Consider the following 26,978-nt stretch of genomic DNA (forward strand, 5'->3'; position numbering starts at 1 on the left):
AACGGTTTTACAAACGGTTGAGTTGAAAAAAATTAGAAAATTAGATACACTAAAAACCTTATTAATATCGTTGTTGAATTCTCATTTATTGTGTATAGGCCATTAAAGTACTGTTAATGAACTTTAGAATATGTATCTTTACAAACGGCTACATCGTAACACTAAGTGCTCGCCAAACATGTTCAGAACATTCGCAATTATTTTGAGCTTAACCCTAACACACAATTTGCACTTACACCTGCAGCCGATGTACACAAAAGTATGGATATTAAAATTGGTTTTACCCGCCGGCTGCCACGCTAACTACACAACTATTCCCTTCGAGGGCTTGGCGCCTAGTATGTCCGACAACTTCTGCTGATAGGAAGCCAGGAGATTGGCGTCAGTTATGCCGAAGGACTTGCAGGACAACTGCAAGGCATTGAGCAGCTGCATCTCCGAGAACTGGGTGCCCCGCTCCAGCAACGCATTGAGTATTTCCTGTGGGTAGGGGATAGATAGTGTTTATAAGTGGAAAGGTGAAATACAAAATTTGGGCCAATCACTCTTACATCGGGTTCCATGCAAAGCAGCTCATAGAAGTGCCTCGCCTGATCCAAAGCCACTTCTCTGGAGGCAGTTATGTTACTCAATGTTTGCTGTAGGGCGATCGCGTTCCTGCACATGCGCTGCACGGTTATTTGATCTATGTGCTCCAGATAATTGGAGGCCTGGATAAGAATGCGCGATGCCAAGTGCGCCAGACCCTCGAAAATGTACTACAGAAGAATACGTTCGAGCAAAATGCAACTGACTGTACGAATATTCAACTTACCCTGGTTTTCCTCGGATGTAGAGTGGCACTGAACGCCTCATCCATCTCAGACAGCCGTTTGGTTAGCACTTGCACCTGGCGGTCGGGCTCCAGGATGTCATCCTTGGAGCCCACATAGCTGTTGGTCCTTACACTCGACTTTGAGCGCAGATAGTGGAAGCATTGAACGCGCACCTCCAGATGCAATACCAGCAGGCAGGTGTTCGCCAGCTCATCAAACTCCAAAGCCAGATTAGTCATCACTTTGATCGTACCATCCTTCACAGCAATGTCGGCGCCGCACTCAGCAGGAACGGCGTTCAGTCCGTTCACCAACGGCCGGCGTAAGTCGTTGGCAAATTCCGACACGCGGCACGAGAACCACTCCATGCTCTCCTGCAGTATGGCCAGCTCCTTAAGCACACTGATCTCGACCAAAATCTCTTGCTGGGTGATCCCACCCTCGCCCAAATTACTGGTCAGCATTTCAGCCTCGCGGATGTTGCGCTGCTGAACCTGCAACGGGCTCTCCTCCTCCGAAGGCTCAAAGCTTCCGCGATGAAGTTTTCGGTTGTGGCGCGACTTCTGACTGGAGGTCTTTAAGTCAGTCCAGTTGGGAAGCGTTCTAAACAATTAACAATAAGTTAGTAGAAATTATAAATACATGTTTCTTGATATACTTACTTTAAGAACCTGCTGATATCTTCGTCTTTTAGCCATGCCACGCTGTAAATTCTCTTATCCTCTGAATCTGGCTGCACAATTCCGCGGTAGGCCGCCTGACATATTTCCCGATAGGCCTTCAACAAAGCACACACCATCTTAAGCAGGTCTTCGGAGTAGCAGGGCAGGTCTTGAATGAGGTTCTTAGTTTCCATTAACCTCCGTTCGACCATCACAGTAGACTGCAGCAACGGCCTGCTTAGATTAAGAGCCTTTATTTCCTCAGGACTTATAATAGTGCGCCATGCGTCTTGATTTTTCGACAGCGACTCTATGGTCAGCTGCAGGTTGCGGTTGTGGCCTTTGGATAGGAATGTGTCCTTAATGTAGTTGTCTAAAAAGTCATGTAGACTGCAGGGTTGCCTGAAAGTATAATAAAATATTATTGCTATGCACTCTATGCAGCAGCTACTAGTGAATCCTCTTACCCTGGCTTGCATTTCATAAAGTTCTCTATCTCCTTGATATATCCCATTAGAGGTAGATACACTTTGGTTATGATACTTTGATCGGGCGTACAAATAAGTATTTTTTCCCTCTGCTTTTTCTCGTGAGGAAAGAGGCCACTGGTGGAGCCCTTGCCACTGCCACCAAGCTGGCCGGCAAGGTTGTCATCCACGGAGGCATCCGAGGCGTTGCGACGATGCTCCTTGAAGGTGTCGCTATTGCTGCTCGTGCCAACGTGCGATGACTTATCGAACTTGAACATTGAGCGCTTGGTGCTAGTTATAAAATGAAATAATTATTTAAATAGGGTGCGATTGCTAACTGACATGTAACTTACCTCGGCACCTTGCGCCTTAGAAAATAGGAATTTATGTTGCTGGTGGGCTCTGAAAACCCCGTCTGGGCACTTTCGTCCGCGGCAGCATTCTGTATATCCAAGTAGTCGGTGAGCAACAGTTGCAACTGAAATAATCAAGTTGGTACTTAATTAGAAATGCGATTTAAAAAAAGCTTGAAAGTCCAACACATACCACTGACTGAGCCTGGGCCCAGAAATCGGTTAGGTCGTATGGTTGGGGTCCAACCACAGAGTACTTCTGTCCCACAGACAAATAGTTCTTCAGCAACAAGGAATGCGTTTTGGCTATTGCCTTGAACTGCTTGAATATGACCTCCAGAAGTGTGAGGAGCGGATTGGTGTCCGCCGTTGCTCCACTCACAGACAGTTGATGCGTTGTGTGCCGCACCACGTTGAGCAACTCTGTTTGGATTTGGACGCGCAGTGTCTCCAGAGAGTCAGGCACCTTGTGCAGCATACCGAACGACTCCACTATGATGGCAACGAAGTAGCTCATGCTCAGCTCCGGGTAAATGAGATCTGCGTCTTCAATAACCTCTGCCTTGTCCAAATCGAAGCTCTGTGCCATTTCGGCCAGCGCCTTGCGCACTCGAGCATTGGCCTCGATGCGATCCGTAGAGCGACGAGCACCTATTCCCCGAGTAAAACTGGAATTCAGCCTACTGGAGTTGGTGCGTTGGAACGAGGAGAGGGCCTCGTTGGCCGAGTTGGTGTACACCTGGGTGACCAGTTCCTCATGCAGCCGCTGGTACAGCTGCTGGCGTCGAGTTTGCAGGTCGGTGCGCAAATCTGACAAGCCCTCGACGGCCTGTAAGGGTCCATTGAGGGTGGCCAGGGCATCAGTTAAGGCCTTGCTGGCATGCAGATACTGTCGTTTGGCGGTGTAGCCCACCACCCTTTGAGGCACTTTGCGCAACTCCTGGCTGGAAAGGAACTATCTAGTTAGCACGACTCAATAGACAGCAAGGGCAGAGTGACCTACATTTGCTCCAGCATCTCCAGAACGTACTTGTGCTGCACCGCATCCGTCCACATCTTCCGGAGCTCATCGCGCCGGCACTGCAACAGCCGCTTGCAGACACCAAGGTTCTCCTTGACGGCATGAATCCGCTCCCGGCTGGCCGTCACCTCCGAGGACACCTGGCTGAACAGGGGCAGCACCTGGGTAAGCTGCTGGTCGTGCCGCGAGACCAGCTCGTTCAGCCGCAGATCCGAGCGCTTGAATTCCGCCTCGATCTTCTGCTTCTCCTTCTGGCGCTCCTCGGTGGTCTCGCTGAATCCCAGGGACTTGATGACGTTGACCAGGAAGCCACATCCTGCGGACTGCAAAAGTAAGCCGGCCACCGGGAATTACTCATGATTAATCTATGAAAAGCAATATCGCGAAGCGAAAAGAGGGCGTGCGGCAGCAACAACAACCAGATGGTGTCGTCATCAACTTTGGGCCCGCAGCTTTGGGACAGGCAAATGGCCCCAAAGAAACCACTATCTACGAAGGAAAACACAGGCAGGCGCGGTTCCAGATGTGTTTATTGCTTCAACAAACTGTGACGCGAGATGAACACCATTTTCAGCGAGGGCTTGAAGAAATTTACCTCATCCTTGCCGTACTTCACTCCCCTCGGGGGCTTCGTGGGCGGTGGGGCGTCCATGTACACGTTGTTGAAGGAGAAGATGTGCTTGGCTGGTTGGTGGGCAACGGGTCGAAAAGGGACACAGGTTAGCTCAGTATCAACATTATTTTACAGCAATTGTTCGTAAATTTGTTGTTAAAATAAGCACTTAGGCACCAGAGTGACCGTTCAAGCAGTGCAAAAAATACCACAGGCTTGTCAAACTATCGCTTGGCTTAGTGATGGACACTTTTGTAGAGATGGACGTTCTCTTTTATTTTTTAATTTTGAATTTTTCGCGCCCAAAAAGGTTTTTTTCAAATTCACGTTTAAGAATAAAATGAAATGATATTTAATGAGTTTAATGCACACGATTTAAATGAATAAACCCACCAATTATTAGTGAGAAGGTGGGCACCCCAAAAACATCCGATAATTTGACAGCCAGGCAAAATGTGTAAGATATTTAGTAACAAATTAAAACTCAGCAGAGGCGTTTTCATTTAACTTTATTGTGTAACGGTGTAGTTGCATCTACTTATCTGAGTGCTTGGTCGACTTAAATGTCTTCACTAAATGTTAAGCTAAAGCCAATGCAATAAAACAATTGTTAATACTCGCTTCGAAAAACGCATGACACCTACATGGCAATTAATATTCTTTGGTTTGCGAATTGCTTTTGGTTTTGATTGTTTACACATACATACGAGTATATATAATCCGTGTGCCTTTGTTCGGTATAAATACTTTGAATAAGCATCTTTCGCAGTGGCGCTCTCAACTTACACTATTCGAACTTTGTATATGATTTTTTCTGTTTTTATTTTGTTTACTAAAATAGCAACATTTGAGACAGTTCACAAAAACTATAGAAAGTTTAGAAAGTTGAAGGGTGACAGAGTAGAGAAGGGATAACATCTGGGATTTTTCCCTACTAGTTTCTACGAGTTTAGGTACAGTTTACTATTCGGAGGTATTAAATAGATTGCGTTTTATAGTTCGTGTTTAGCAGTTGTGATAAGTTCGCTCGAGTTGAAGATTTAGATATGGATATTTGGCCATTGTTTCAGATTCTCAGGTGGGCTTCTTGGGGTTACATACATAAGACTAATCCTAAGTACACAGTGTAAATACAGTTTTCGGCTTATTTCCGTCCATTCGGATTCGGATGGTCAATGTGTTGTTGTTGGGTTTGCTGCTCTTTGAAAACTTTAAGCGATTACTAATTAAAATTTGGCCTAAAATTCCGCGGAAAAGCGGTTACATTTGGGATGATTGTTTGGCTCTGGGTTCACACAAATACGTTTTGCTCAGACTAAAGGTATTTTACTAGTTTAAGTATTTTAAATACGCAATTAAGCTTAATCTACCAACGTGGGCGTGGCGTGGTCACATCTAAATTACTCCTTCTTGGGCAACTCACTGTTCATGATGCTGAGCCGGCGGATGTTGGGCTTGTCGTAGTCCTCCATCGAGATGCCGCGCGACAGGCGCCGCGATCCGTTGGCCCCCTCCAGCGATCCGGAGCTAGCCGTGGAGAAGGCGCGTCCGCGATCCACGCCTGGCATCACCACCGACGTGAGCAGACCCTGTCCCTTGCAGAACAGCAGAATGGATTGGGCCACCTTTCCGGGCTGGAAAATGTGCGGATTTCCAATGTTAATCAATTTACTTGACAAGTTACATCTGCAGATATGCTAATGAATTTAAATAGCTAAACAAGTACGTTTTTAACAAAAAAAAATCAAATATCTTAAAAAATACATTCTTTTACTCATAATTTTGACTACGACTGGGCAAAAACGATCATACTTAGAAATAAATTCGTATTCCCCATTCTAGATTGCTTTAGGAATAAACTTGGACAAGACTTACAGCATCGGCGAGGACATCGCCAGCCCGCTCGATCTTCAGAATGGTGACCCTTTCCTTCTCCACGTCGCGATGGAGCTTCTCGACCATGGATGCGTAGGGGCTGAGCATGCCCGTGATCAGGATGACATCCACCTTGCAGCCCTTGAGCGTGAGGTCCTTGCGACTAGGGACACAGGAACGTGGTTAGTTCGAATCCAAGTCATGCAGTGTGCGACCTACTTCATAAATGCTTTGACATAGAGACCGATGTTCTTGCTGTTCAGGGATCGGTGAAGACGCTTTTGGTACTCGGCCACGATCTTCTCCTTGTCCGGATTCTCGCCCACGATTTGCTGCAGGATTCGGTGATTCACCGGCAGAGGTTTTGGTAGCAGTGTTTAGGAAAGCAGAACATTTGCATGAGACGGAAATTCGGTAAGTTAAAGCGAACTACAAGTTATGGCTACTAACTACTATAAACTTAAGGTCGTGCACAAAACAAATACAAATACATAAGTAGGGACAACAAGTTGACAAATATGTAATGAAGCTGATTGTGGATAAATATTTTGTTTCCAATTTTGGTTGCACAGGGGCTTGGTTCCAATTCTTGAGGGGAAAACTATGTACATACCCAGTTCTAGAAGAAAACAACGAGAAATTCAACGAGTAAGTAAATAAACAAATAAACATGCCGCAAAAAAGAGGGGACCTAAAACTATGTATTTGGGTTCGAATTTCAGCGAGCACTGCAGCACAGATTTGAATCGAGGTTTGCGAAGGGGTTTCGATTAGAAGGGGACTGGTTTAAGAGACGTTTGATCTGTTTACCTCCATAACCTGAATGCGCAGACGAACAGAGTTCGATTCGGCGGTTGGTTGGTTGTTAGGTTCAAACATAAAATAGAACAGAAGGTAAGTGAGTACGACACTGAGATCAAACCAACGACAACACGCACTCCACCACGGCGGGCCAATGGCCCCGTAAAGCTGGCGAGGATGGGGACCCGGCCCCGCCACTTCGATTGCCACTACTTACATGTCCGAATTTGTGGTACATCAGAAAGCTCTCAGCCGACTGGGCCACCTCGTCGCTCTTCCAGCTAATGAACTGCAATGGAGAGTGGAGAAGGCAGAACAATTAGTGGAATTTAGGAAATAAACGATATATTATTAAGAAATAGGTTTTGAAATTGGAATGGCTTTGGACAACACTGCGTATGAGTAACGTCTTAAAGCAGCAGTACAAATGGTAAGAATCATGTACTGGGTATAAGTATGTTTCCTATATATTGTGTATTCATATAATCAGATGTGTTCTATTAATATCTGATTTCAGCAATTTAACTTAACCATAATGTACATAATGTTCATCTGGATGAGTATAGTTTGGAATTCATACAATTTAGTGGCACTTTAACATTTAATTGATATTAAATATAAGAAAGAAGCGAGTTATGCTTTAACTTTATCATATTTGATTAGGAATCTTTATGTAGCCTTCATCATAAGCAATCATTAAGAACCCTAATTCCTCGAATCCTTGTCAGCCAGGAAGCACGGACAAAAGAGCTTAGTCTCCAAGCCTCCCACTTACCTTGTTCTTGAAGGACTGCACCACACTGGCGGCGCTGCCAGTGGCGTTGATCAGGATGAGGCCCAGCACCCGGCTGGGATGGGCCAGTCCGAAGCGGGCCAGGACATTGGCTCCGGCACCCTCGCCCAGGCCGATCACGTACTTCACGTGCAGGTAGTCCAGCACGGTGACCAGGTCCTCGCCCAGGGATTGGAGCGAGGGGAAGGGAAAGCCGTCGGCCAGGGCCTCCGCGTTGTCCGCGTGCCCCGGCACGTCCACGTGGATGAAGCAGGAGCGCTCCTTGATCTCCGTCATGCAGGGGCTGCTCACGAACTCCTGGAATGAGTTGTCTGGGGACATGGCCAGAATTAGTCAATTAGTCCAACCGGGAACCAGCTACTTACGGTTGCAGCCCAGGTCGTGAACCGTGATGAACACGGCGCGTTTCTCCTGCTGCGACAGGTCGCCCTAAATCACAAGGAAATCACAAGAATGGAGTGTAGAGGGTAAGGTGATGCTCCTTGCAGAGGACATGGTCCGAACCCAACTCACCTGCACTATGACCGTCAGATCCCCGCATTTCTCTGTGCTGATATTGTATTTCTGCAAGGGCGGTAATCGAAATTGTGAATAAATTGAAGTGTGTGCCCGGAATGCGGTTATTTGTTAGAGGGAAACTTGAAAACTGGAGAACTGGAAAACTTTGGCCTTAGCAAAGTAAAAGGCAAAATCATTTTCACGTTGCCATAAACACAAACTCAAGCGTGAAAAATGACGGGCATGAAATGACCAAAAAATGTGAAATGTTTTCCTCTGCATTTGACTTTGTGAGCGCTTGCTTTTGGCAGGTCCTTGATGTCCTGGCAGCCACCTTGTGGCACTTGGGCCCCGCAAATATCAACCCCATGCTCGTCCTGCCCTGTGTAAATTTGGATTCGAATTTGAATTTGAATTCCTCACCCAGGCATGGCGAATATGTGCGTGTGCGTTTAGTAAATACCCACCCACTCGTGCAACGGAATTCGAAATGGAAAATTTAAGGGAAAACCCACCAAACTGTTGAATGTTTCAAAGCTCAGGGGCATTTTTGGCATTAAAAACTCTGTTCTAAATTGAATTCTATGCTCTATTGACCGAATTCAATTCGAAGTCCAGGAATTTTAAAGTGCCTGGGTTATCTAACAACGAAACTGACCTTTCTGTTTAGCTATTGAGCTTTTTCAATAGCTGTTGAGAATAATAAAACACCGAAAAAAGTTTGTTTTATTACGACAGTTTTATTTTCCGAAATAGCGATAATTTACGATAGCGACAATGGTAAGGTTGGTCTTTTCCGAAACGCGAAGAAATTGCAACTGGCGGGCAGGCAGCCGAGATGCTGCGCCCAAGCTTAGCGTAGGTAGCTAACAACAACAAAGGAATGAGCGCCGTACAGATAAATGCACGCGAGAGCAGCGGTTTGCACTATGGGCATGCTACTGATAATTTGGCTTAAATATTAACAAGTATGAAATTAGTCTACTGCACAGTTTTGGCGGCTGCATGACCCAACACTTTCTTTTTTGAGGTTCATGTATTATTTAAGCTTAAATCATACTTTTCCATGCGGACGGAAAACTACGTAGTGACGAAGCACACCACTTGTTTAAGCCCAATGATCCGTTTAGATTTTTCAAAAATATTACAATTGAAATCTAGGTCAAAGCGGTAGTTTTAAACAGGTCGATATGAAAAGTAGTTTTATTACTTTTGGAAAAATATCGAGATCTCAACGTTCATAAGGACAAACAAACGGACAAACAGATGGACTTGTCCGGATCGACTAGGATACCTGATCAAGAATAGATATATATATTTGATCAGCTTGGAAACGGGTTTTCCTACCTGTTACAAACTTTTCAAAGATCTTTAGATACTTTAGTATTTAATAAACCACTTTCGTAACGAAGTATATTATTTATTATTTAGCCACTTCGAATCTTTGTCTGCTTAATTTAAATGAATACTGTGTATCTTTAAGAGTGCTTATTAAGCCTGCACTTTAATCTCGCTTTAAGCGGACTCACGATGCTCCCAGTATCGATTTGTGTAACTCAAGCTCTGGAGGAGCCCATCACAAAATGTTCGATTTGCGGAGAGAAGTGTATTGTGTTTGGCCTATCACTTTCAGGCGGCTCTGCCTTGCCAGAGCCCATTTCGGAATTTATTAAAGCGTAAAGCAAATAAGCCTGTGAAGCTCCTCGAATTGATACGGGAGCATCGGCAGGCTCCTTTGTCCTGCGAGTCCTGGGCGTGCCCACCCACCCACACGGGGGCAGGTTCGAATAGCACACCCATGGCACGTCCATCGAACACTTATTGAAATTGAGCGAAACTATACAAGTGTCAAAAGACCAACAGGGCCAAGAACCTCTTCCGGCCAAGAATTTGCGTAAGCCCTCTAATGTCCATTCGGTTTAAGCGAAAGCTTCGGACCACCCGCTCATTTGAGGGGTTTTGTGTAAGCCAGTAAATAGATAAATAAAAGGAATGGGTATTATGTAAATGCATTTGTCGAGTGCCCGTCGCAGCCTTTGTGAGTCGTCGTTTCACCTGCGGCCATGCCAATAAAAAGTTTTCCATTCAAATTAGGCGCATAAATAAATCACTCAAATTGGCTATTTATGTAACTGCGCCAACTGACAGAGCTAATCTTTCCGCCCAAGGACATGCAAAGAGCGGAGCCAGGATGCAGCTGGCTCGCGGTGCAAGCGTATCCATCGACAAGCTGGGGAGGATTGGCCACCGTGCTTGGATAAGGCGACTGCATAATGGACAATAAACAAGCAGACGTCACGAATCAATTGGCATTAATTGAGTGTGAGTGGGGATTGGTCAGGACGGGGAAACGGAAGGATTGGACTCTTGTTTCTGCCAAGGACAACACAGAGCGCAGTGTCCTGTTCGCTCTGCTCCAAACTAATCGAACGCATTGGATATTATTATAAATAAATCAAGTAACCCAAAATGCTTCATGTATTATTAATTCTTTGAATTTTCAGCTCTGTATTCTGTCACAAACTTTTGGCTCTTTTTTCATTTCATTGTTTTTTTATCGCTTAAAATAATCTTGCTAACTTATATTGATTGCAAAAACATCCAATGAGCAGAGAAGTATATATCCTATAGTCGAGGAATTCGACATTTGAACTGTGTGCAATTCACATCGTAAAGTATCTTTCGAGGGCGTAAGAAATTTATTTACTGGATGCATTCCAGGAATGACTGCGACAAAGTGTTGACAATTGGTGACGAAAGAGGAGGAACTGGGTGCCAGGACCTGGGCAATTGCAGGGGAACTGACGTTGAGGCAAGTGTAGCCTTTTGTGCACCTGTCCGTCCATCAGAGTGTTCAAATATAGACGCATGGTGCATGCCATGGAAAACGCTTATAAATAATGAAATTGCCAATAAATTGCACGCCCTCAACACACTTTGTGGGTGAAAGTGGAAAGTGCAAAGGTGGGCGGAGTTGGGATTGGGATTGGGTTCGTACGGATCTGGATGGTGCCACCTGTGACGGACTGCATGGCTGCTTGGCTGGCTGCACTTTGCGACCTGCCGAAGCCCATCCATTTACCTTTCCCCAGCGGAATCCTCGACATTTGACCTCACTCACATCCCATGGATCACGGATGACGGATCACGGATCACGGATGACGGATGTCGTGCGGTTGGCTCCGGCTGAATTTTCACTGACTAACAGTCGAATGCCTCTGATACGCTGACGTACACTGAGCAAAATGGAGAACTTTGAAGAATGAAGTGTGGTGTGTTTAAATATGTAAATTTCAAGAATGAAGACTTTATACTTTCAGATTCTTCTTCAGATTCCTTGATTTACAAAGGAAAGTTATGTGCATATGGACATGTTTTTTGTATAATAAAATAATACAAATAGGAGTATATAGTACATGTAGAGTATATAGTAAATATAGAGTATATATATAGAGCATATATCGTTCATTCATGCAATGAAAAACTTGGCTCGACCAAGTCCAATTATTTAATAAGTAACTTCATATGATTTCCCGAGTTTCGCAGGTCAACGGAATGGGATAAAGTTGATGCGACAGCCAACTGAAGTTTTCATTCACTTTCGAGTGTGTTCTCTTTTCAATTGAAAGGCGAAAATGTTTACTCGTTTTGCGTCAGAAAAACTTTTTTGGCCGCTTGCATGTGGCTCTTGCCATTGCCAGAGTCATCAGTCAATTAAAAAGTCATTTGGCTCAATCGTTTGATTTACGTGAAAAAGTGTAGCCCGCCCTTCCTCCGGCTTTCAGTCTCCGCTCGTCGCACTTTAATTGACTTGTGATTGGGTCAATGCTTGCACTCCGCCTTGTTTTTGCTGCCATGTGCATCTGGATTCTTAATTGAGACACACGACTATATAGTTGTCATGTCTTTGACTAGATTTTCCTGTGACGGAAACACGTATGTGCGAGCAATGATGTTGACTTTCATGGAACAAGTTGGGGTCAGTTCTTCAATTGGCAACAGTCATCGGCTAGTTATTGAATTCGTATTTTTTGAGACAAGCAATTTTAATACCCCTTACTGGTTGAGACTGGTTGAAAGTTCATATAATCTTGAGAAGGATCACCAGCTAAATTGATCTGGCAACGCCAATTTGTCCGTTCGACTGTCCGTCCGTATAACTTTCTAGATCTCGGGAACCTTTAAAGCTAGAAAGTTGAGTCTGAACAGCGCCCAAAAACAGTTTTTTTCAGAACATCAATACTTTGAAATGCCCTACAATGTCCGTCGAAAGGTATTCCTAAAACCGCACACACAAGAATGTATTTTCCCGTTGGCAAATAACCTACTTGTTTGCCATCTACAAAATAGAGCAGTACAATTTTGCGAGACACGAATTGCATTTTCATGTCCGCAAAGTTTGGTTTTCATTTCGAGCATTTTCCGGGCATCTGTTTGAATATCAGTAGCAGATGCAGATGCATGCGTTTCAGTTTTGCATCGTAGAAGGAAACCGTATGTGAAGTGTGCCCAAAACGATGTCCTGAATGCCTGGAAAACATGCATAAAACTGTATCACTTGCTCTCCGCAGGATAACAAAAGCGAATGGGGTCCTTCCAGGAGGATGGCTGAGTGGGTGGAAGTCCTCGCAAGCCGAGGCGCCGCCCCAAGCCAAAGCTGAATGCTGCAGCTTGCCGGGATGTCGCTGTACTGTGCTGTGCACGTGTCAACTCATTGACCTCCTTGCTGCTGCTTTTCCGTGTTGCCATAGCTCTTGGTCGCTCATGTATCTCCTCCACATCCTCGCATCACTTTTTTCCCGATTTCGTCGACGTTTCCAGTTTTTCGCAGATTTTCCCCTTCCTGCCGGCTGACTGCGCTTTCACGTTTGCCGTTCAGCCTCGATCCCGATTCTTGATTCCTGTGAACCCGTGAACCCAATCCCGTGCCCCCTCAGCAATCCCATTTGCCCCTCTATTCCCCTCTAATGTCGCAGTCATGTGGCAGCGACCTAAGTGCCCATTACACACGGCAGCTCCGTATCCATCATATCACAACGCTTCCCATCCCTTCCCTTCCCAGGACTCACATCCTTGTGTTCGCGTTTGCAGGAGCCGTCATTCCGTCGGGTTGAGTCTGCAGGATTGCTGATGGATTTCACAGTTGACGGCTTGATGGCTGATATACTGTGTTCCGCAAAATGATGTGTGATTTTTAAGCTTATTTTGAAATTTCTCCCTCGCATTTCCTTTATTTCAGAAACGGTTATCTGATTAAGTTCCCAACATTGCATTTAATGACTTGATTTTATACGGGATAAAAGTTAATATACTTCATATTTGTATGATTAAAATGGGTTTGGATATTGATCTATGTCTTCTGACGGCTTCTAAGCTGCTAAACGAATCAGAAATATCCTTTGAGCTGCTCCAAGAGCAAAAACGAAAGGCAAACAACAAACTTTTGCCAATCATATTTTATCAAAGAACGAGAAAACTTCCTGTAGCCAGAAGTTGTCATCTGGTTGCTTGTTCAAAAAATCGTTATACACAAGTCGGAAAGTTTGCGAGATTGGAATGGCTAAAAGTTCGCACCTCAGGACTCTATCCATGCGGGCTAAATGTCTTGTGCTTGTTTAATTGCCCATCAGGTCTACACCATCATTGGAAGCTAGTGTTTAACCAGCCAGGTGGATATAGGTCACCATTTATCTCTGATCCCCCACTGCCCACCACTCGGCTCATCAGCGTTTCAACTCATCAGCCGGAATGGGAATGCAAAAGATCGGGCAAAACAAAGCCGGGACCTAGTTAAGGACTCTCCAGAGAGCGCCAAGTCTGCTGCAGAAGTATTCGCCACTTGAACAGAAAGTTTATTTAACAAAGTGCTTGCCATTGAATCCAGGCCACAGGCCCATCCTCCCGAGCCCAATCCCCTATTTTCTCGCCGTGTTTTCCTTTCCGCTAATCAGCATTTTCCTCGCCGGACACGCCTAACTCAATCGGTGGGCCTGCTCCCCGGGCTAAATTTATTGCATTCGCATTCCCTGACAAACAGATTCAGTCCGCTTCCCAGTTTGTTTATGGGCGGACGGACAGAAGGTCCTGGTCCCGACTTGGCCACTTCATTTTGGCCAAAAGCGAATTCAAGTGTAAATGGATTTCGGCTCATAACCGCACTTGCACCGTAGCACTTTGGGGATGCCCCCAACTCCCCAAGCTCCCCAGCTCTGAGAATTTTATTGGTATTTGTTTAAGTGCTGTCATGTGTCGTCCTGGGGGTGGATTGGCCACATAGATGTGCCTCCTTCTCGCCCGGCTCATTCGACCGATGCCATTCCTCACTTTCCGCCGTCCTTTTCCTGACCAGCATGCGTAATGGTAATGTAGATTTAATTATCGGATATGGCCCGCCTCTCTGGTCCCTCGTAGATTGTGTCATTTGCGAGTTCGTTCTATTAACAACGCATTAATCTCAATTAATATTCCGAATGCCCGGCGGCGGACGAAATGTTTCAATTAGCAATTGCCTGGTTTGAATTCTGCAGGTGCATTGTGCAGGCCACATAATTGATATGATATTTGATTTCCCAGCTGATTTGGCACAGCAAATCCTGCTAATTCGAGTCTGTATCCATAGTAATCATCGGTGGACAGTGGTATTCTGCAGTTCTTTATAATTGGGTCACAGTTGCATATTTATTCCGACCTAGTAGCACGATTCTATGATTGCAGGTGGATTTTCGGCGACTAAAACTTTCAGTTGCCATATGTAAATCTGAACCATTTAATGGCTCTTCTAGTGCTGAAGAATTTGCCTATCTAGTTGAAATGCAATTAAAAAGTCACAGTCAGCATTTTGCAATCGAAATCTTTTTGACTTCTCTGCCAGGACTTTTTGCCAGGCATTATCTGAGAGGAGCACAAGTTGGCCGCACTTTGACGTATACTTGATGTGATTTTCATGCCCCGACACTTTTCCAACAGCCTGCGGATGCCGTTATGAGGGCGGTGAAAATCTGTGTAAAAGTGTTTGAATTTATGGAAAACATTGCAGGGGGGAGAGGGGTGGAGCATCAAGGCGAAAGCCCCCAAGTGATGCGAAAAGTTGTGCAAACAAAATTTCTGGCGGTGCGACCGCATTGCCAGTGAAATTTTAATAGACACAAACAAATCAGGCGGCCATGTAGGCCGGTGCTTAAAGCCACCAATTAAATGTTCTTTAAGTTTGAGCCCGCAGCCGCAGGAGGCAACGGGGCGTATGCGCAACCTGGCCTTGCAAACTTTGACACTTTGCCAGTGGCAAAGTTCTTACGCCACCGTTTCCAACTCACTTTACAATGCATCGAGGGGTTTCTCCGTTTCCGGTTTTTTTTTTTTTTGGGAAATACAAACAATTCAAAATACAATAATAAGAGGAGAAACGCATGTTTTCCGATGCCTTCGAAGTCAACAAGTTTTCGTCTAGTGGCCAGGGGACACGCCAGCTGCTCCGGCGAAAACAAACTCGTAGGATGAAGAAACTTGCCTGGGCTGAACAAAGAACGTAAACTTGCCCGAAAAAGGACTTCCATCCTCCAGTGTGAGTGTGGGCCAGCACAAATTACGGGAAGTTTCTTCAAGGCGGTAAATGGAAGCCCCGCGGGCAGCCTATTTTATTATTAAGCCAAATGTCGGAGAAAAATGGAAAAAGCAGTGGAAATAGTGGTATAGATCTGGCCCGGACTGCAGCATGTATCATGTATAATGCACACTCCTATATGGACAGCCGACTCCCCATTATGCTTTTCCCTAATTAAATCCCATCGCATTCAGACTCCGCCGGAAGGGATGAGCAAGCCCTGCGGAAAACTGGGAAACAAAGCGAGTCGGACAGGAATACAGCCATATATCGCAGAGGTTTACTCCAGCAAAGCCCTTTAGTCAGCATATTTGAATTGGGATTGCAGTCGAGGACCAGAGAGTGTGCACCATGTGGTCGGGGTGGAAGTGGCGCAGCTCACATTGTGGTCAGGATTTGATGAGCTCAGTCGAAAAGGAAAATGGGGAAATCATGAGCCAGCCACGCGGGGCAAAAGCGAGTAAGTGAAAAAATGCTACCTAGCAAATATTTATTTAATGGAAGTTCTATCACGGAAAGTCTTGGTGAAGATTTAATTTCTATATTCCAGCACTATTGCTTAAGCTTTTGTAAAATATCTACTTTTCTCCGCAAATTATCAAATACCAAGTAGCAAGTAGTATTTCAACAATAAATTAACGATATTTAAATGACTATGTATTAAGTGTCTGTTTTTACTTTAGCTTTCAATTTGGATATGTTCCTTTATTTCTAGGAAACAAATACATATATTCCATTTAGAGACCGCACCAATTTGTCGCCATATAATTAGCTGCCCAATAAAAGAGGGAAATGGCACGCAATTAAGACCGAACGAACACCATAATTTTGCCCATTTGAGCACCTAGATTCGTTTTGGCCCGCTCTACGCAGTTGCTGTGTGCCAGATGCGACCGCAAATGGCACGTAAAAAGAAACATCCAGTTCCAGGCAAATGGTTGAGTCGCCCCCATTCCACAGCCACATCCACACCAATAGCCACATCCACGGAGCCCCGCAAAGAGTCGCACAAACAACGACATGCAGGACGACAATTATGCAATTTTTATGAGGCGCAAGTCAGAAAGTATGCTATGCCCTTTGAGCCCAGTTCACTGGGCACCGAGAAGGGCCAAGAAAATAAAAAGCAAACAGCACCCAACTGCAGAAGGTAACCCCGCGCCAAAAGGGGAGTTCGAGGTCACCAGCATATGTTTCTATATTCTGTTTCTCTATTCGATCGCGGTGGCTTTGCCTGGCTTAGTATTTCGCGTTCACCTTTTTTAATTGGAGCAAGCAAAGGGGATGAATTTAAGGTGCACAAATCCACAAAGCCCTCGAACTGTCACGGATTCGTTGGTAACTTGTCTCCAAATGCTGAGCCTGAGCTATCCAATGCTACATTTTCAACAAATTACGTTGTTTTTATAGTATTATAGCCCTTTTCAGATGAAAGAAAAACGAATCGCTTTTTCGTGGTACAAGTCCTCCGAAATATTTCATCGTTTCTCAATTTAGGTAAGTTTTTAAATATCTTTCAGAACAACTTGGTATTATAGCAAACTAATTCACTCGTCTGCAATTTCATCACTAAGTTCCGTGCAAATATTTATCCCGACTTTTTTTGAAAGATTATACCACTCAGACACTTGAGATGTTGACAGAACTCGTCGCACTTGCAGCACGGCGTGTTACGAATATTACGTATACGCACAGAGAGAATTCTAGAAAAGCGCATTAACGCACTCGACATGATGTTCTGGGGTGTTCTGATGCTCTGCATCCCAAATCAGCCAGGATGCACTTGTCGAAACGCTGTCCTCCTGGCGGTAAACTGCTATGTCGGAACTCACGCTAATCTTCTCGGGGGCAGCAGCTGCTGAGGATGAGCCGGCGCCGTGCTTGGGGGTTCCCGGCTTCGACATGGTGTGGGATTCGGGCGACGGTGTCTTCACTGGGTTGCTCGAAGGAACTGCGGGACACACAAGCGTGGCTCGAACGGGGCTCTATCAGGCGCACAGCAGCACTCGAGGATGGAAACCGAAATCGGATGCGAATCGGGCGGGAACGCGTTTCTGATGGGATGCGCAATCTTCGAACGCCTGGCGACGACTGCGAAAACTGGCTTATCATGGGAAAATGCGACGCCATCGCCATCGCCGGCGTGAAAAGCCGAGCTTTTCCGAGGCGAAACGAAGCCGAGCGAAATGGGGAGCAAAACAAACTGATGGAAAGTGAAATGGCCAAGTGAAATCGCCCACTCTGCCCACTCGCTCCCCCTCTAGTGCTGTCTCTCTCGCTCGCGCAGGGATGCTGCCGGGGAAAAAGAGGCGGTTGGGGGCGGGCCAAGTGTTGAAATGTTGCCGTAGGGCAGTTTGTTGGGAAGGAGCTGGACAGAGCGTGGCCAGATGGTTGCCCACCAACTACGCATTTGGTAATTCGACTCCCAATGGAGTTTTGTGTTGAAAAGTATTAAGTTTATATCCATTTAGATATTGTGTTGCAGATCTTTCGACTTTGTGCGCAATAATAGTAGTTTCTTGTATCTTGAGTGCATAACAATTACTTGAAATATGCAGTTAGACAAAGTGTGTTCAACTGATAGTTATAAAACCCTACCAATTAGAGTTAATGAACTACTTATTTGTTTGTGGCATAATTTTATAGTATTGTTAGCTTTGTCAAAAATAGATTAACACGAACTCTAGATACCAACCACAAAATATAAATATTTCTCAACCAACATTTGCATAAGCCAAGAAATCTTAAAGTACTTAAATGAACTTTAAACTTCAAGGAAACATTCATATACGTTTTTCCCCATCTGGCAACGCTCATAATGCAACATGCACGCACACTCGCGCAGCTACAGCTTCTGCTGAACGAATTCCGTTGCCTACTTTTGGGCGCGCTTAGTTTAGCGCCCACTCACTTTCGTCACTGTATGTGTGTGTGTGTTTGTGTGTGTTTCTCCTGGCCTGCGTTTGTGTGGGTGTCTTGCGTGGGTTTATGTAAAAATCCTTTTTGTCTTACTTTGTTTTCGGTGGCATTGTTGAGCAGACTCTTTATTGTCGGCGGGTTCTCGCATTCGCAGCCCTTCTTCTCTGGTTGCTCTGAGCCTTTTTGGCCTTTTTGTTTTGATGTGCTAATTTGTCAGCGCGCGGGAAATGCGCAAATCCGCCTCCCCGGACGACCCGGCCACCCCAATTCCACCCACTTCTCTGGCGAAATGCGCATTAGAAATATGCGTGTCCTAGGTCAAGCCGGCTGCGGTTATGCCCCCGAGGTGCTGTGTCTGTGGGTGGGGGCGTGGCAGCCCGGTCGAACAATTTCTGATATGGAATGGATATGGAAAAAGGGCCACAGAGCATAAATATTCATAGGGAAAGGAGGGCAGAGGTGCGGTGATATGATGGAATGGATTACTATTATGTGCTGACATCGAAGGCCATCCCCTTCGCAACTACCGATGATGCAGCTCGAAAATGGCTGGATGGCCAAAGTGAAAGTAATTTAAAGTTGGATGGGAAAAGCGCAAAATGCTGAAACCAATTAGGGGTAAGCCAAAAATATTGGATGAAACTAAAGCCAGCTTTGGCCTGGAAACTTCATACTCCGTGCGATTTTGAATTATTTCGATTGGCACAAACGCAAAAGATATTTTAAAAATATCAAAAGGTTGTTTCAGTTCAATTATATCAACCATATAAATTGTATGTTATACGAGAACAAATGATCTCCTCAAAATTTGCATGCACTTCCGCCAAGGCCAAAAGCAGATAAGTGTCATCATTTTTTGTGTTTTAATTTCGACACGCGCTTTAATTAAACAAATGGGAATGATGATGATGATGATGATGGGAGAAAACGCATAAAGCCGCCAGTCAGACAAAGGAATTAAGCGAAAGGCGGGCGAAGGAACAGCGCTGCATGCACATAAACAACGAGCAGCAACAAACACCATTGTCAGCCACAATTATCCAGGCAGGTGCTCCGAACCCACAACAAAACCCGCCCAGGAGGAGGATTTATGGGCGGGCAGGCGTTGAATGGGCACATGGGGAAGATACGCCTTTCTCGAGCGGTTAGCTGATGGTGAAGGTGTGGCAGACAATGGCTGAATGGGCTCCCAACGGATGAGGGAAGTGGGGGCTAAAACTGGGGTGGCTGCAATTGAAAGTGTGTAAGCCGATTGCCCAAGGCGGCAAAAGCTGCGGAGCACGGGTCCAGGTGGGCCAACCTGCGGATCCAAGTAGTTGGCTGAGTAGCTGGGTAGCTGTGTAGCTGGGTATCTGAGTATCTGGGGAGTTGGCAAAGCGCAAATATCCTATTTATGTCAATTCGCAAAGTTAAGCGGGAAAGTAGGAACTCAACTTCAAGGTTTTCCCACCAAACAGACGCTAAATTCCGAGAGATAAACAACGACTTGTCGGCAGTCAGCGAAACAGGAAGCAATGGCTCTTGGTAAACAAATCCAATCAATTTTTTTGGTGGCTTGGAAGTGGGAAGTGGCCATCTCAAGGGTGCTGTTCTTCAATGGGTTAAGAAATAGAAACAAATTTAAGCACTTTGTGCAAATTGTCGAGCCAAAAAGGGGAACACAAGCTCATGCATTTTGATACACAATTCAGTCTTTTATCGTATTTTACTAATTATGCTAATGAAAAAGAGCTAAATATATTTTTGGATACATTAAAGAGCCCACTGAATGCTTGTAACATTTTAAATCCCGCCCTACATTCACAGCAGCATCCTTCGGTTCCCCCTTGGAACCGCCCGCACCAGCAGGATCAGCCCGGAACACTTAAGCCCAAATGGCAACACAAACACACGTTCTGGAAGGACCAACAGACGAAGGATGACAACGGCGACACTTGAGCAAATGCGTTTGCCGAATCCTCCTTTGTGCCTCCTGCCTCCTGCCACCTGCCACGCCCCTTGAGCTGCGCCCCTGCCCCGCCAAGTGGCAGCCAATCTTCGGAAATTCCGCCGCAACGACATAATGTATGCGCTCGATATTTACGCATTTATTTATGCCGCTCTTTATTGGCTTTTTATCGTTCATTTATTTTGCTCGTTAGGTTCGCGTCGTCGTAGTCGCGAATCAACTTATTTGCCCAGCTTTTTTTGGACTCACAAAAGGGGGAGCGATAGGAGGGTCCACGACATGGAATGGATGCATGCGGTGGCCAAGCGGACGGATGATGGGGGGAGTATGGGCAGCTTATGGGAACATCGATCATCCGCCGGTGAAAGGTCGTTCGAATGGAATGCAAATGAAGCTTCGGTCACCGAAATCCCCGCTCTGATTGATAAGCGCCATCAGCAGCATCATTACCACCATTATCATCCGGCTCCACTCGCCCCAAATTGAAATGCAAAGTGTAAGCAAAGCCCGTGTTACTAACACCTGGTCCGGATTCCCCCACTGCGTCCTCCTGGCAGGCGAATCAACTAGCTCGGGTTCCACCCTCCTCCACCTTCCATTTTATTCCGAACCGAAATTTAATTAACATTTTTAATTCCCCCATTTGGCGCGGCTCAAGAAAGGCTCTCCCCACTTTCCTTGGAACACTTTGCTAAAGGGGGGTTTATTATTTATAGATTCAGCAACAAAAAACAGTGTAATTAGAAGTTTAGTCGTTCCACAAACGAGGCTCTAATGTTTTTTGCTGAGGAGAAAGTGAGTTTAATCACAAGACAGGTATTCAAATTTAAAATCAAATTCTTAGCAACTTAGCAATATCCTTTGATGTTTTGAGAAATCAATTTAAGTAATCTAATTAAAGCAGCATAAAAAGCCAGGCATTTATAAGATCACAAAATATAATTAAAATAGGCTTAGTGTGGTTAAGCTCATATCAAATGTATGTACACAATAACTTGTCACCTTAATTCGTTTTAATTACCCATTAATTGCCTATAGACCACCCAATTTCTCTCTCTGTACGCTTGGTATTCGATGTATGTATGTGCAGAAATCATTTTGAAATGGATCGTCTGTCCAATGAACCCGGTCTTTCCAGTGAGTGTGCCCTGGTCAGTCCACTCAATTAAAGCTGCAGTGTGGATGCCATTAAATGGACGTCTTTCCCTACTCCTATGCAACTCTTTGGCGTCTTCCCATTGCCCCCACTGGGCCCACTGCCTCCACTGCTCCCAACCGCTGACAAATTCGCTTGGGGCTACTCTGCTGAAATTCCATTGTGTGGCAATCCCACACAGAAGCATAAGCACTGTCACAGCCACGATGACCGCGCTGTTTTGGGGGCTATTTGCATGGGGACACCTATTTTTAGCCAGACAGTGGAGCAATGACTCTTTTATGTCCCGCGAGTGCGAATATGCCATTGGAATATTCGAGGGTAGCAAGCCAAACTGATTTGGATCGTTGGCACAATGAGAGCGCTACTACTCTACTGCTTGTGCCCTATATGGATCAGGATCATGCCCACTAGGTTGCAGATGCAGTTATTTAATACTAAAGAGCTGTTCGCTCCGTGGTGACCTGTGCCACCTACGAGTATATAGTCTTAGTTCTGCCGGCCAAAAGGCCATTCTAACCACTCAAGAACAGACATACCCGTACATGCATTTGAGACCCCCGAGAGCTGCCCTTCAGAAACACACACACACATTTGTGCGGCGGGGCGAACCATGCCCATGGGAGGCAATCGGTCTTGTGATAGGGAACACTTCCGACGACCTTGATCCGAGCACAATTTGGCCCCACTCATTACGGCGATGTGTACAACGTACGAGTGTTTCAGATTAATTAAAGCAGTCGGGCCAAGCCAAACAGCATCGCCATCGGCCGAGAAATGCCGACTGGCTGTCTGAGCCCCGCCACCCACGGCCATTGGTACCTAATCAGATGTATACATGTATATCGATGCTACTGGGAATGGGACTGTGCCTGGGACTGTTGTTTCTACTGGGAAAGTGTCGGCATGGGTGAAACACATTAAACGCCTCGAGCCATAAATTACGAGCCGTGCCAGCAGCAGTGCTGGCCACATAAATCTGAATTAGTGGCAAGCGGGGCAGCAAGCAACAAACAAAATCGAGTATCGATCTCACGATCCGTGGTCACTTGATGCCGGTACCTCGTAAATGGTATTCATAACTCTCACCCGCTCCACCAGGGATTCGGCGCGGCGCGCGAAGGAGGCGCGTTTGTCGGCAATGGACATGGTTGGACTGGGGCTCTGGATGCGGTTCGGGATCGATGACTGGGACTGGGCTATCCGGATGATGGTGGGAACCGACAAGTCACGCGGGGGTGTAGGTATCACCGGGGAACGCAGCTGAAATGAAAAGAGGGAGAACTTCAAACAGGCTGTTATCTATCTAATTCAGTCGATCGATATGGATTTAAGCTTGTAATAACTAAGCAAATATCACACGGCACACGCTAAGTCGAATCATATGCAAATACAGTGGACACCAACAAGAAGAAATGCCAAAGTCCAGTTCCTAGTACAAGTACAATCTATTCAGAAGCCATCTAGCTAGCCGAATTCCTTTTATTTCTATTCTTAGGGTTAAGCACTTTATAGTTTATAGTTCATATAGCACTATTTGCCAAAATGATATATTAGGGCAACATTCGAGGTGGAGGTCCCGGCCCCAAAAGTCGGAAATCTGCCGCGTATGTGTAATATTTTTGGCGGACCCAGAAGAAGACGGGCAACGATCAACTTGGCGCTGAAATGCAATTAATATGCAAGTGGCACCTCATTGTGATGGTACTATTCTGGTCTATTACCGTATGGACCGAATCGCAATTAGGGCGCAACTTCAACTTTGGGCTCGAATGTGTCAGCCACCGAGCTCGGCATAAATATTCGAGCGGAAGTTATCAACAACTGGCATTAAAATCGGAACGGGAAAGACGCGACTTTCGGCCGGAGACGATCGCATGCGATAAGAACGCGTCCAAGTCGGAGGAATACCGCCGTAGAACTGATGACACACCCGGTCCGAATGCTCGACTTTTGTAGCGTGGCGAGCATAAAGAGAGTGCGTTGAAATGGGAAATTCATTATTTTATTTTTAAACGTCGTCGCCCTCTCTTTCTTCGCAGATTGGCTTTTCCTCGCTTGTTTCTTGTTTCGTAGCAGATTGATTTATGGATTTCGCTGCAACAGGTGCGCTGGTCAGTTGACAGAGCGCCGAATGACCGCCGGACACACCCACTGCTTCCAATCTGGAAAACTGATTGGGACACAAAGCTGCATCCAATTTGCATAATCCCATCAAAGAGCACTTGCACCCAATTATGATAATTTCGGCTTGACGCACTAGGCATTATTGGCATCGAAAAATTGGAACTGCAGTTCAAATTCAAAAACAAGGTACGGCGAAACTAAAACAAGAGAGAATGCTACAGGCGAGTTCCCCGACTATTAGCTACCCTTTACTCTGTTAGTGAAATTGCAAGCGGGAATTTAAACATTTTCTGGCATAGCAATAGAAATTTGAAAAAACTAAATAAATCTGAATACTAAATCTCAATTTTATAGCTTTATAGTTTATACGGACGGACATGGCCAGATCAATTCGGCTAGTGATCCTGATCAATATGTATGATTTATACTCTCGAAAAACACTTCCTTTCACCTGTTACATATTTGTTCAAAAATAAATCTAGTATACTTTTTTTTAATCAACGAGTAATGGGAATAATTATATCTTTCATCGCAACCCGTTAATTAATCATGAGAGATTACTAAAGCTTACTAGTTCTGCCATTTGGTCTATAAGACATATTAGTATTGTAATTCAATTCAATTCGTTCAAGTCTAGCGTTTGTACTTCTTTTAGTCGAAATAATGGATGGAAGACCGTTTCAAGCCGGAGTATTGAAACCATCACTCATCGTCATCTTAAGTCGTGGTTGAAAAAGTAAAAAGGAGAAGGAAATTGAAGTATCGTTTTATATTTTACCAGCCCACTTTTCAGATAAACATTGCTAAACTCTCAGCATTAACTTTCAAAAATCGATGCGACTAGTTTGAATATCTACATTCTGCCGAACCTAATTAGAATGTAAAAACCTGAAGTTCTACGTATGTAAGTAGAACACACTAATTCTACACAACATTACCGAAATTACAAACCTCACTTAGCGAAGTTATACCCCCAATTTAATTTTCCTTAGCGGAGCTAGCCATTGCGACCGCATTGACAATTTATTAAGACTAATAAAAGTTCACCTGTTTTGATTTCAGACGCATAATAAGTTAAAATAATACAATAATATGCTTAATCGCGTATTGCTTATACAATTTACAGGCTAAAGTATTTTTAGGCTTATCTATTGATTAATTCTCTGAAAACAGTTTCCATGCGGATATATTATTTGTTAAATGGCAGTTGACTATCTTAAAATTGACATCCTACAGCTTAGCGGAATTTCCCTCACTTTTTAACGGTTATTTGCTCTATTTTCAAACGAACGCAATCGATGGTAGCGAAGAGCGTATCGATATACGCCAGTTTGTTGTGGCAGCGATGGTATCGCACAAACATCGATTCTAGTGCCAGCCCTATTTTTTGTGCAATTATTTATTAAAAATAAGCAACGACGTGAGCGAACGACACGACCCACGAACGAAGGCAACGAAATGGCAACGCGCGGCGGACCAATGGTCGCGGGCACCGATGGCAACGACTTCGAGTTCAGGCAGCGCGTAGCTGGCACATATCAAATTAGGTTAATAACACTTCGTGCTATCGCCAGCTCTCACCTACACTCGAAATTATCTAATTACTGGGGCGCCTGCGGCAGTAGATGCACCTGCAGGTGGCGCCTACTGCAGCCGATTGGCAGGTGGCGCCCAGCCAGGGCGGCGGAGCACCCTGGAGCTGCTGCACCCACCCACTTGCTGCTGCAGGGGGCGGGTGGGCAAAGTGCCAGCTGGGCAGCATGTGCGCCCCAGTAAGGGGCTCACCCACACAGATCCGCCACTGAACGACCACTTTCTCTGCTCTTTTAGCCTGCTGAACAAGTCCAGGTTGAAGTACTGCATCTTCTTTCACGCCCTGCTCTTCTTCGTGATGCTGGCCAAGCTGACGTCGGACATCCTGGATCGCCTGGATATCTTTGTGCTGGAGATCGAGGAGCTGGAGGTGCCACCGCCTCTGTGGTGGGAGTACGTGTGGGCCGCGTCGTTGCTCACCTCCTTCCTGGGCCTTTCGGCCGCCAGGGGCAACAAGGTGCGCGAAATGCAGAAGTATATGGTGGCCATCCTGCTATTCGCCATCCTGCCGCTCTTCTACTGCTTCGCCTACTACTTCTCGGACGTGTGGGAGTTCGCCACGCTGGACAAGTCGGTGGAGCTGGACGAGACAGACATCTTTGTGTGGCGCGTAAGTGGCTGGGCCTCTTAATCTCTGAAGAGCCGCCCTACTAATCCTTTGTTTTCCCGCAGGGCTATCCGTACGGCGTCTTCTGGTATGCCTTCTGCTTTGTGGGCTTCCAGGTGCACGGATTTACGCTGTACTTCGCCTACAACCTGGTCAAGGCCTGGAAGGCCAGAACTGCCACGCGCAAGTTCCAGTAATCTAAATACTCGCCAAACTAGTAAACGCCGGAAAGCAGGGCTAGTTGTAAATAATTTGGAAACTTGAAACTAACTCAAAACACTAGTGCACAAAAGCGTAATGAAACTATGGTAAATCTAAAGTTATGCAGCTGTTAAGGTATCGCACACTTAGTCATACAGGAAGGGAAACATATGGTCGAAACTGAGCGAAGCGTCGGTAAAGTTATTGTTAGTTGAAAGTTAGTTGAAACCGTTCAAATTGATTAAATAGACTCTTATCCATATACACATGTACACCTATACACATAGACATACATATATACACACACACGCAGCCTTGTGAGGTCAACTAAAGACAAGAAGCAACTGAAGCCACCAAATTTCCCCGAGTCGGAATAAAAACTGAAAACCAACCTAGAGATCACTTCATTTTTGCTCACTTACATTTCGACGTGCCTCGTGTTTGTTAGAAACGTTTTATATATATATTTACACATGAAAATATGCGTACATCAGTCTATGTTTGCGTCCGCGGATGGTTACTTCCTCGCCTAGTTGATAATTAGTTCACTTTTCTACAAGTTTCGAAACCGTTTCATTTTTGCCAGTACATTAATTTTGAATTTTATTCATCGAACCGCACAGTGCCATGCTGTGAGTCGTCTGGTCGGGTGGCGAACGTTTGAGAACTGCCCCAAACTATTTACAACCTTCTGTCACTGTTTACACACTACTATAAATAAGGATTCAAATGCAATTTGAGTGTTAAAGCAAAGTTCTTCAATTTCTGATCGTCAATAATACTGTGTAATGACAGGCATGTCGCCAAACTAAACTGAGAATTGAATTTTAATGTAATGATGTTTTTTAAATCGTAATTTATTATTCGAATTTTTAAGTAGTTTTTTAAAAATCGATCAATAAAGATGCATATATATTTGTTCTTCT

The 26,978-nt window shown here is 45.2% G+C and overlaps 2 protein-coding genes and 1 long non-coding RNA gene across 15 annotated transcripts; 2 read left to right on the top strand and 1 right to left on the bottom strand.

The window, feature by feature from the left end:
* Nucleotides 1-65: 65 nt before the first annotated feature.
* On the bottom strand, nt 66-26,948 carry LOC6726876 (exocyst complex component 4). 12 transcript variants are annotated; one of them, XM_016175916.3, is made up of 19 exons: nt 26,475-26,948; nt 22,587-22,787; nt 7,917-7,967; nt 7,769-7,832; nt 7,386-7,714; nt 6,828-6,899; nt 6,423-6,428; nt 6,029-6,141; nt 5,810-5,972; nt 5,358-5,568; nt 3,917-4,005; nt 3,304-3,644; nt 2,494-3,244; nt 2,301-2,425; nt 1,945-2,238; nt 1,478-1,879; nt 815-1,418; nt 552-758; nt 66-480 (listed from the first exon to the last, which is right to left on the bottom strand). In XM_016175916.3, exons 2-19 carry the CDS (start codon nt 22,671-22,673, stop codon nt 304-306), a joined length of 4,086 nt encoding a protein of 1,361 aa, XP_016033382.1. In that variant the 5' UTR covers nt 22,674-22,787; nt 26,475-26,948; the 3' UTR covers nt 66-303. The 12 variants fall into 12 exon arrangements, with proteins under 12 accessions (XP_016033382.1, XP_016033385.1, XP_016033381.1 ...); XM_016175919.3 differs by lacking the exon at nt 6,423-6,428 and adding an exon at nt 6,620-6,628 and having other exon boundaries at nt 26,475-26,947; XM_016175915.3 differs by lacking the exon at nt 6,423-6,428 and adding an exon at nt 6,620-6,628 and having other exon boundaries at nt 26,542-26,946.
* On the top strand, nt 17,709-21,268 carry LOC123327251. Of its 2 annotated transcripts, none has more exons than XR_006541855.1 (3): nt 17,709-19,038; nt 20,227-20,484; nt 20,562-21,268. It is a non-coding gene; the product is annotated as an uncharacterized LOC123327251 (long non-coding RNA). The 2 variants fall into 2 exon arrangements; XR_006541856.1 differs by having other exon boundaries at nt 20,230-20,484.
* On the top strand, nt 24,988-26,443 carry LOC6726879 (protein jagunal). The gene is made up of 3 exons (XM_002102245.4): nt 24,988-25,198; nt 25,482-25,854; nt 25,917-26,443. Exons 1-3 carry the CDS (start codon nt 25,110-25,112, stop codon nt 26,046-26,048), a joined length of 594 nt encoding a protein of 197 aa, XP_002102281.1. The 5' UTR covers nt 24,988-25,109; the 3' UTR covers nt 26,049-26,443.
* Nucleotides 26,949-26,978: the final 30 nt, after the last annotated feature.

This window comes from Drosophila simulans, chromosome 3R (assembly GCF_016746395.2).
Source record: "Drosophila simulans strain w501 chromosome 3R, Prin_Dsim_3.1, whole genome shotgun sequence".
NCBI lineage: Eukaryota > Metazoa > Arthropoda > Insecta > Diptera > Drosophilidae > Drosophila > Drosophila simulans.

Bases quoted from the DNA above. Each gene is read 5' to 3' on its own strand.
- LOC6726876 (XM_016175919.3), bottom strand. From the start codon at position 22,673: ATGTCCATTGCCGACAAACGCGCCTCCTTCGCGCGCCGCGCCGAATCC. The intron at 6,900-7,385 runs GTAAGTGGGAGG...TCTCCATTGCAG, and splicing joins TGCAGTCCTTCAAGAACAAG to TTCATTAGCTGGAAGAGCGA. The intron at 759-814 runs GTAAGTTGAATA...ATTCTTCTGTAG, and splicing joins TACATCCGAGGAAAACCAGG to TACATTTTCGAGGGTCTGGC.
- LOC6726879 (XM_002102245.4), top strand. From the start codon at position 25,110: ATGGCAACGCGCGGCGGACCAATGGTCGCGGGCACCGATGGCAACGAC. The intron at 25,199-25,481 runs GTTAATAACACT...CTGCTCTTTTAG, and splicing joins GCTGGCACATATCAAATTAG to CCTGCTGAACAAGTCCAGGT. The intron at 25,855-25,916 runs GTAAGTGGCTGG...GTTTTCCCGCAG, and splicing joins CAGACATCTTTGTGTGGCGC to GGCTATCCGTACGGCGTCTT.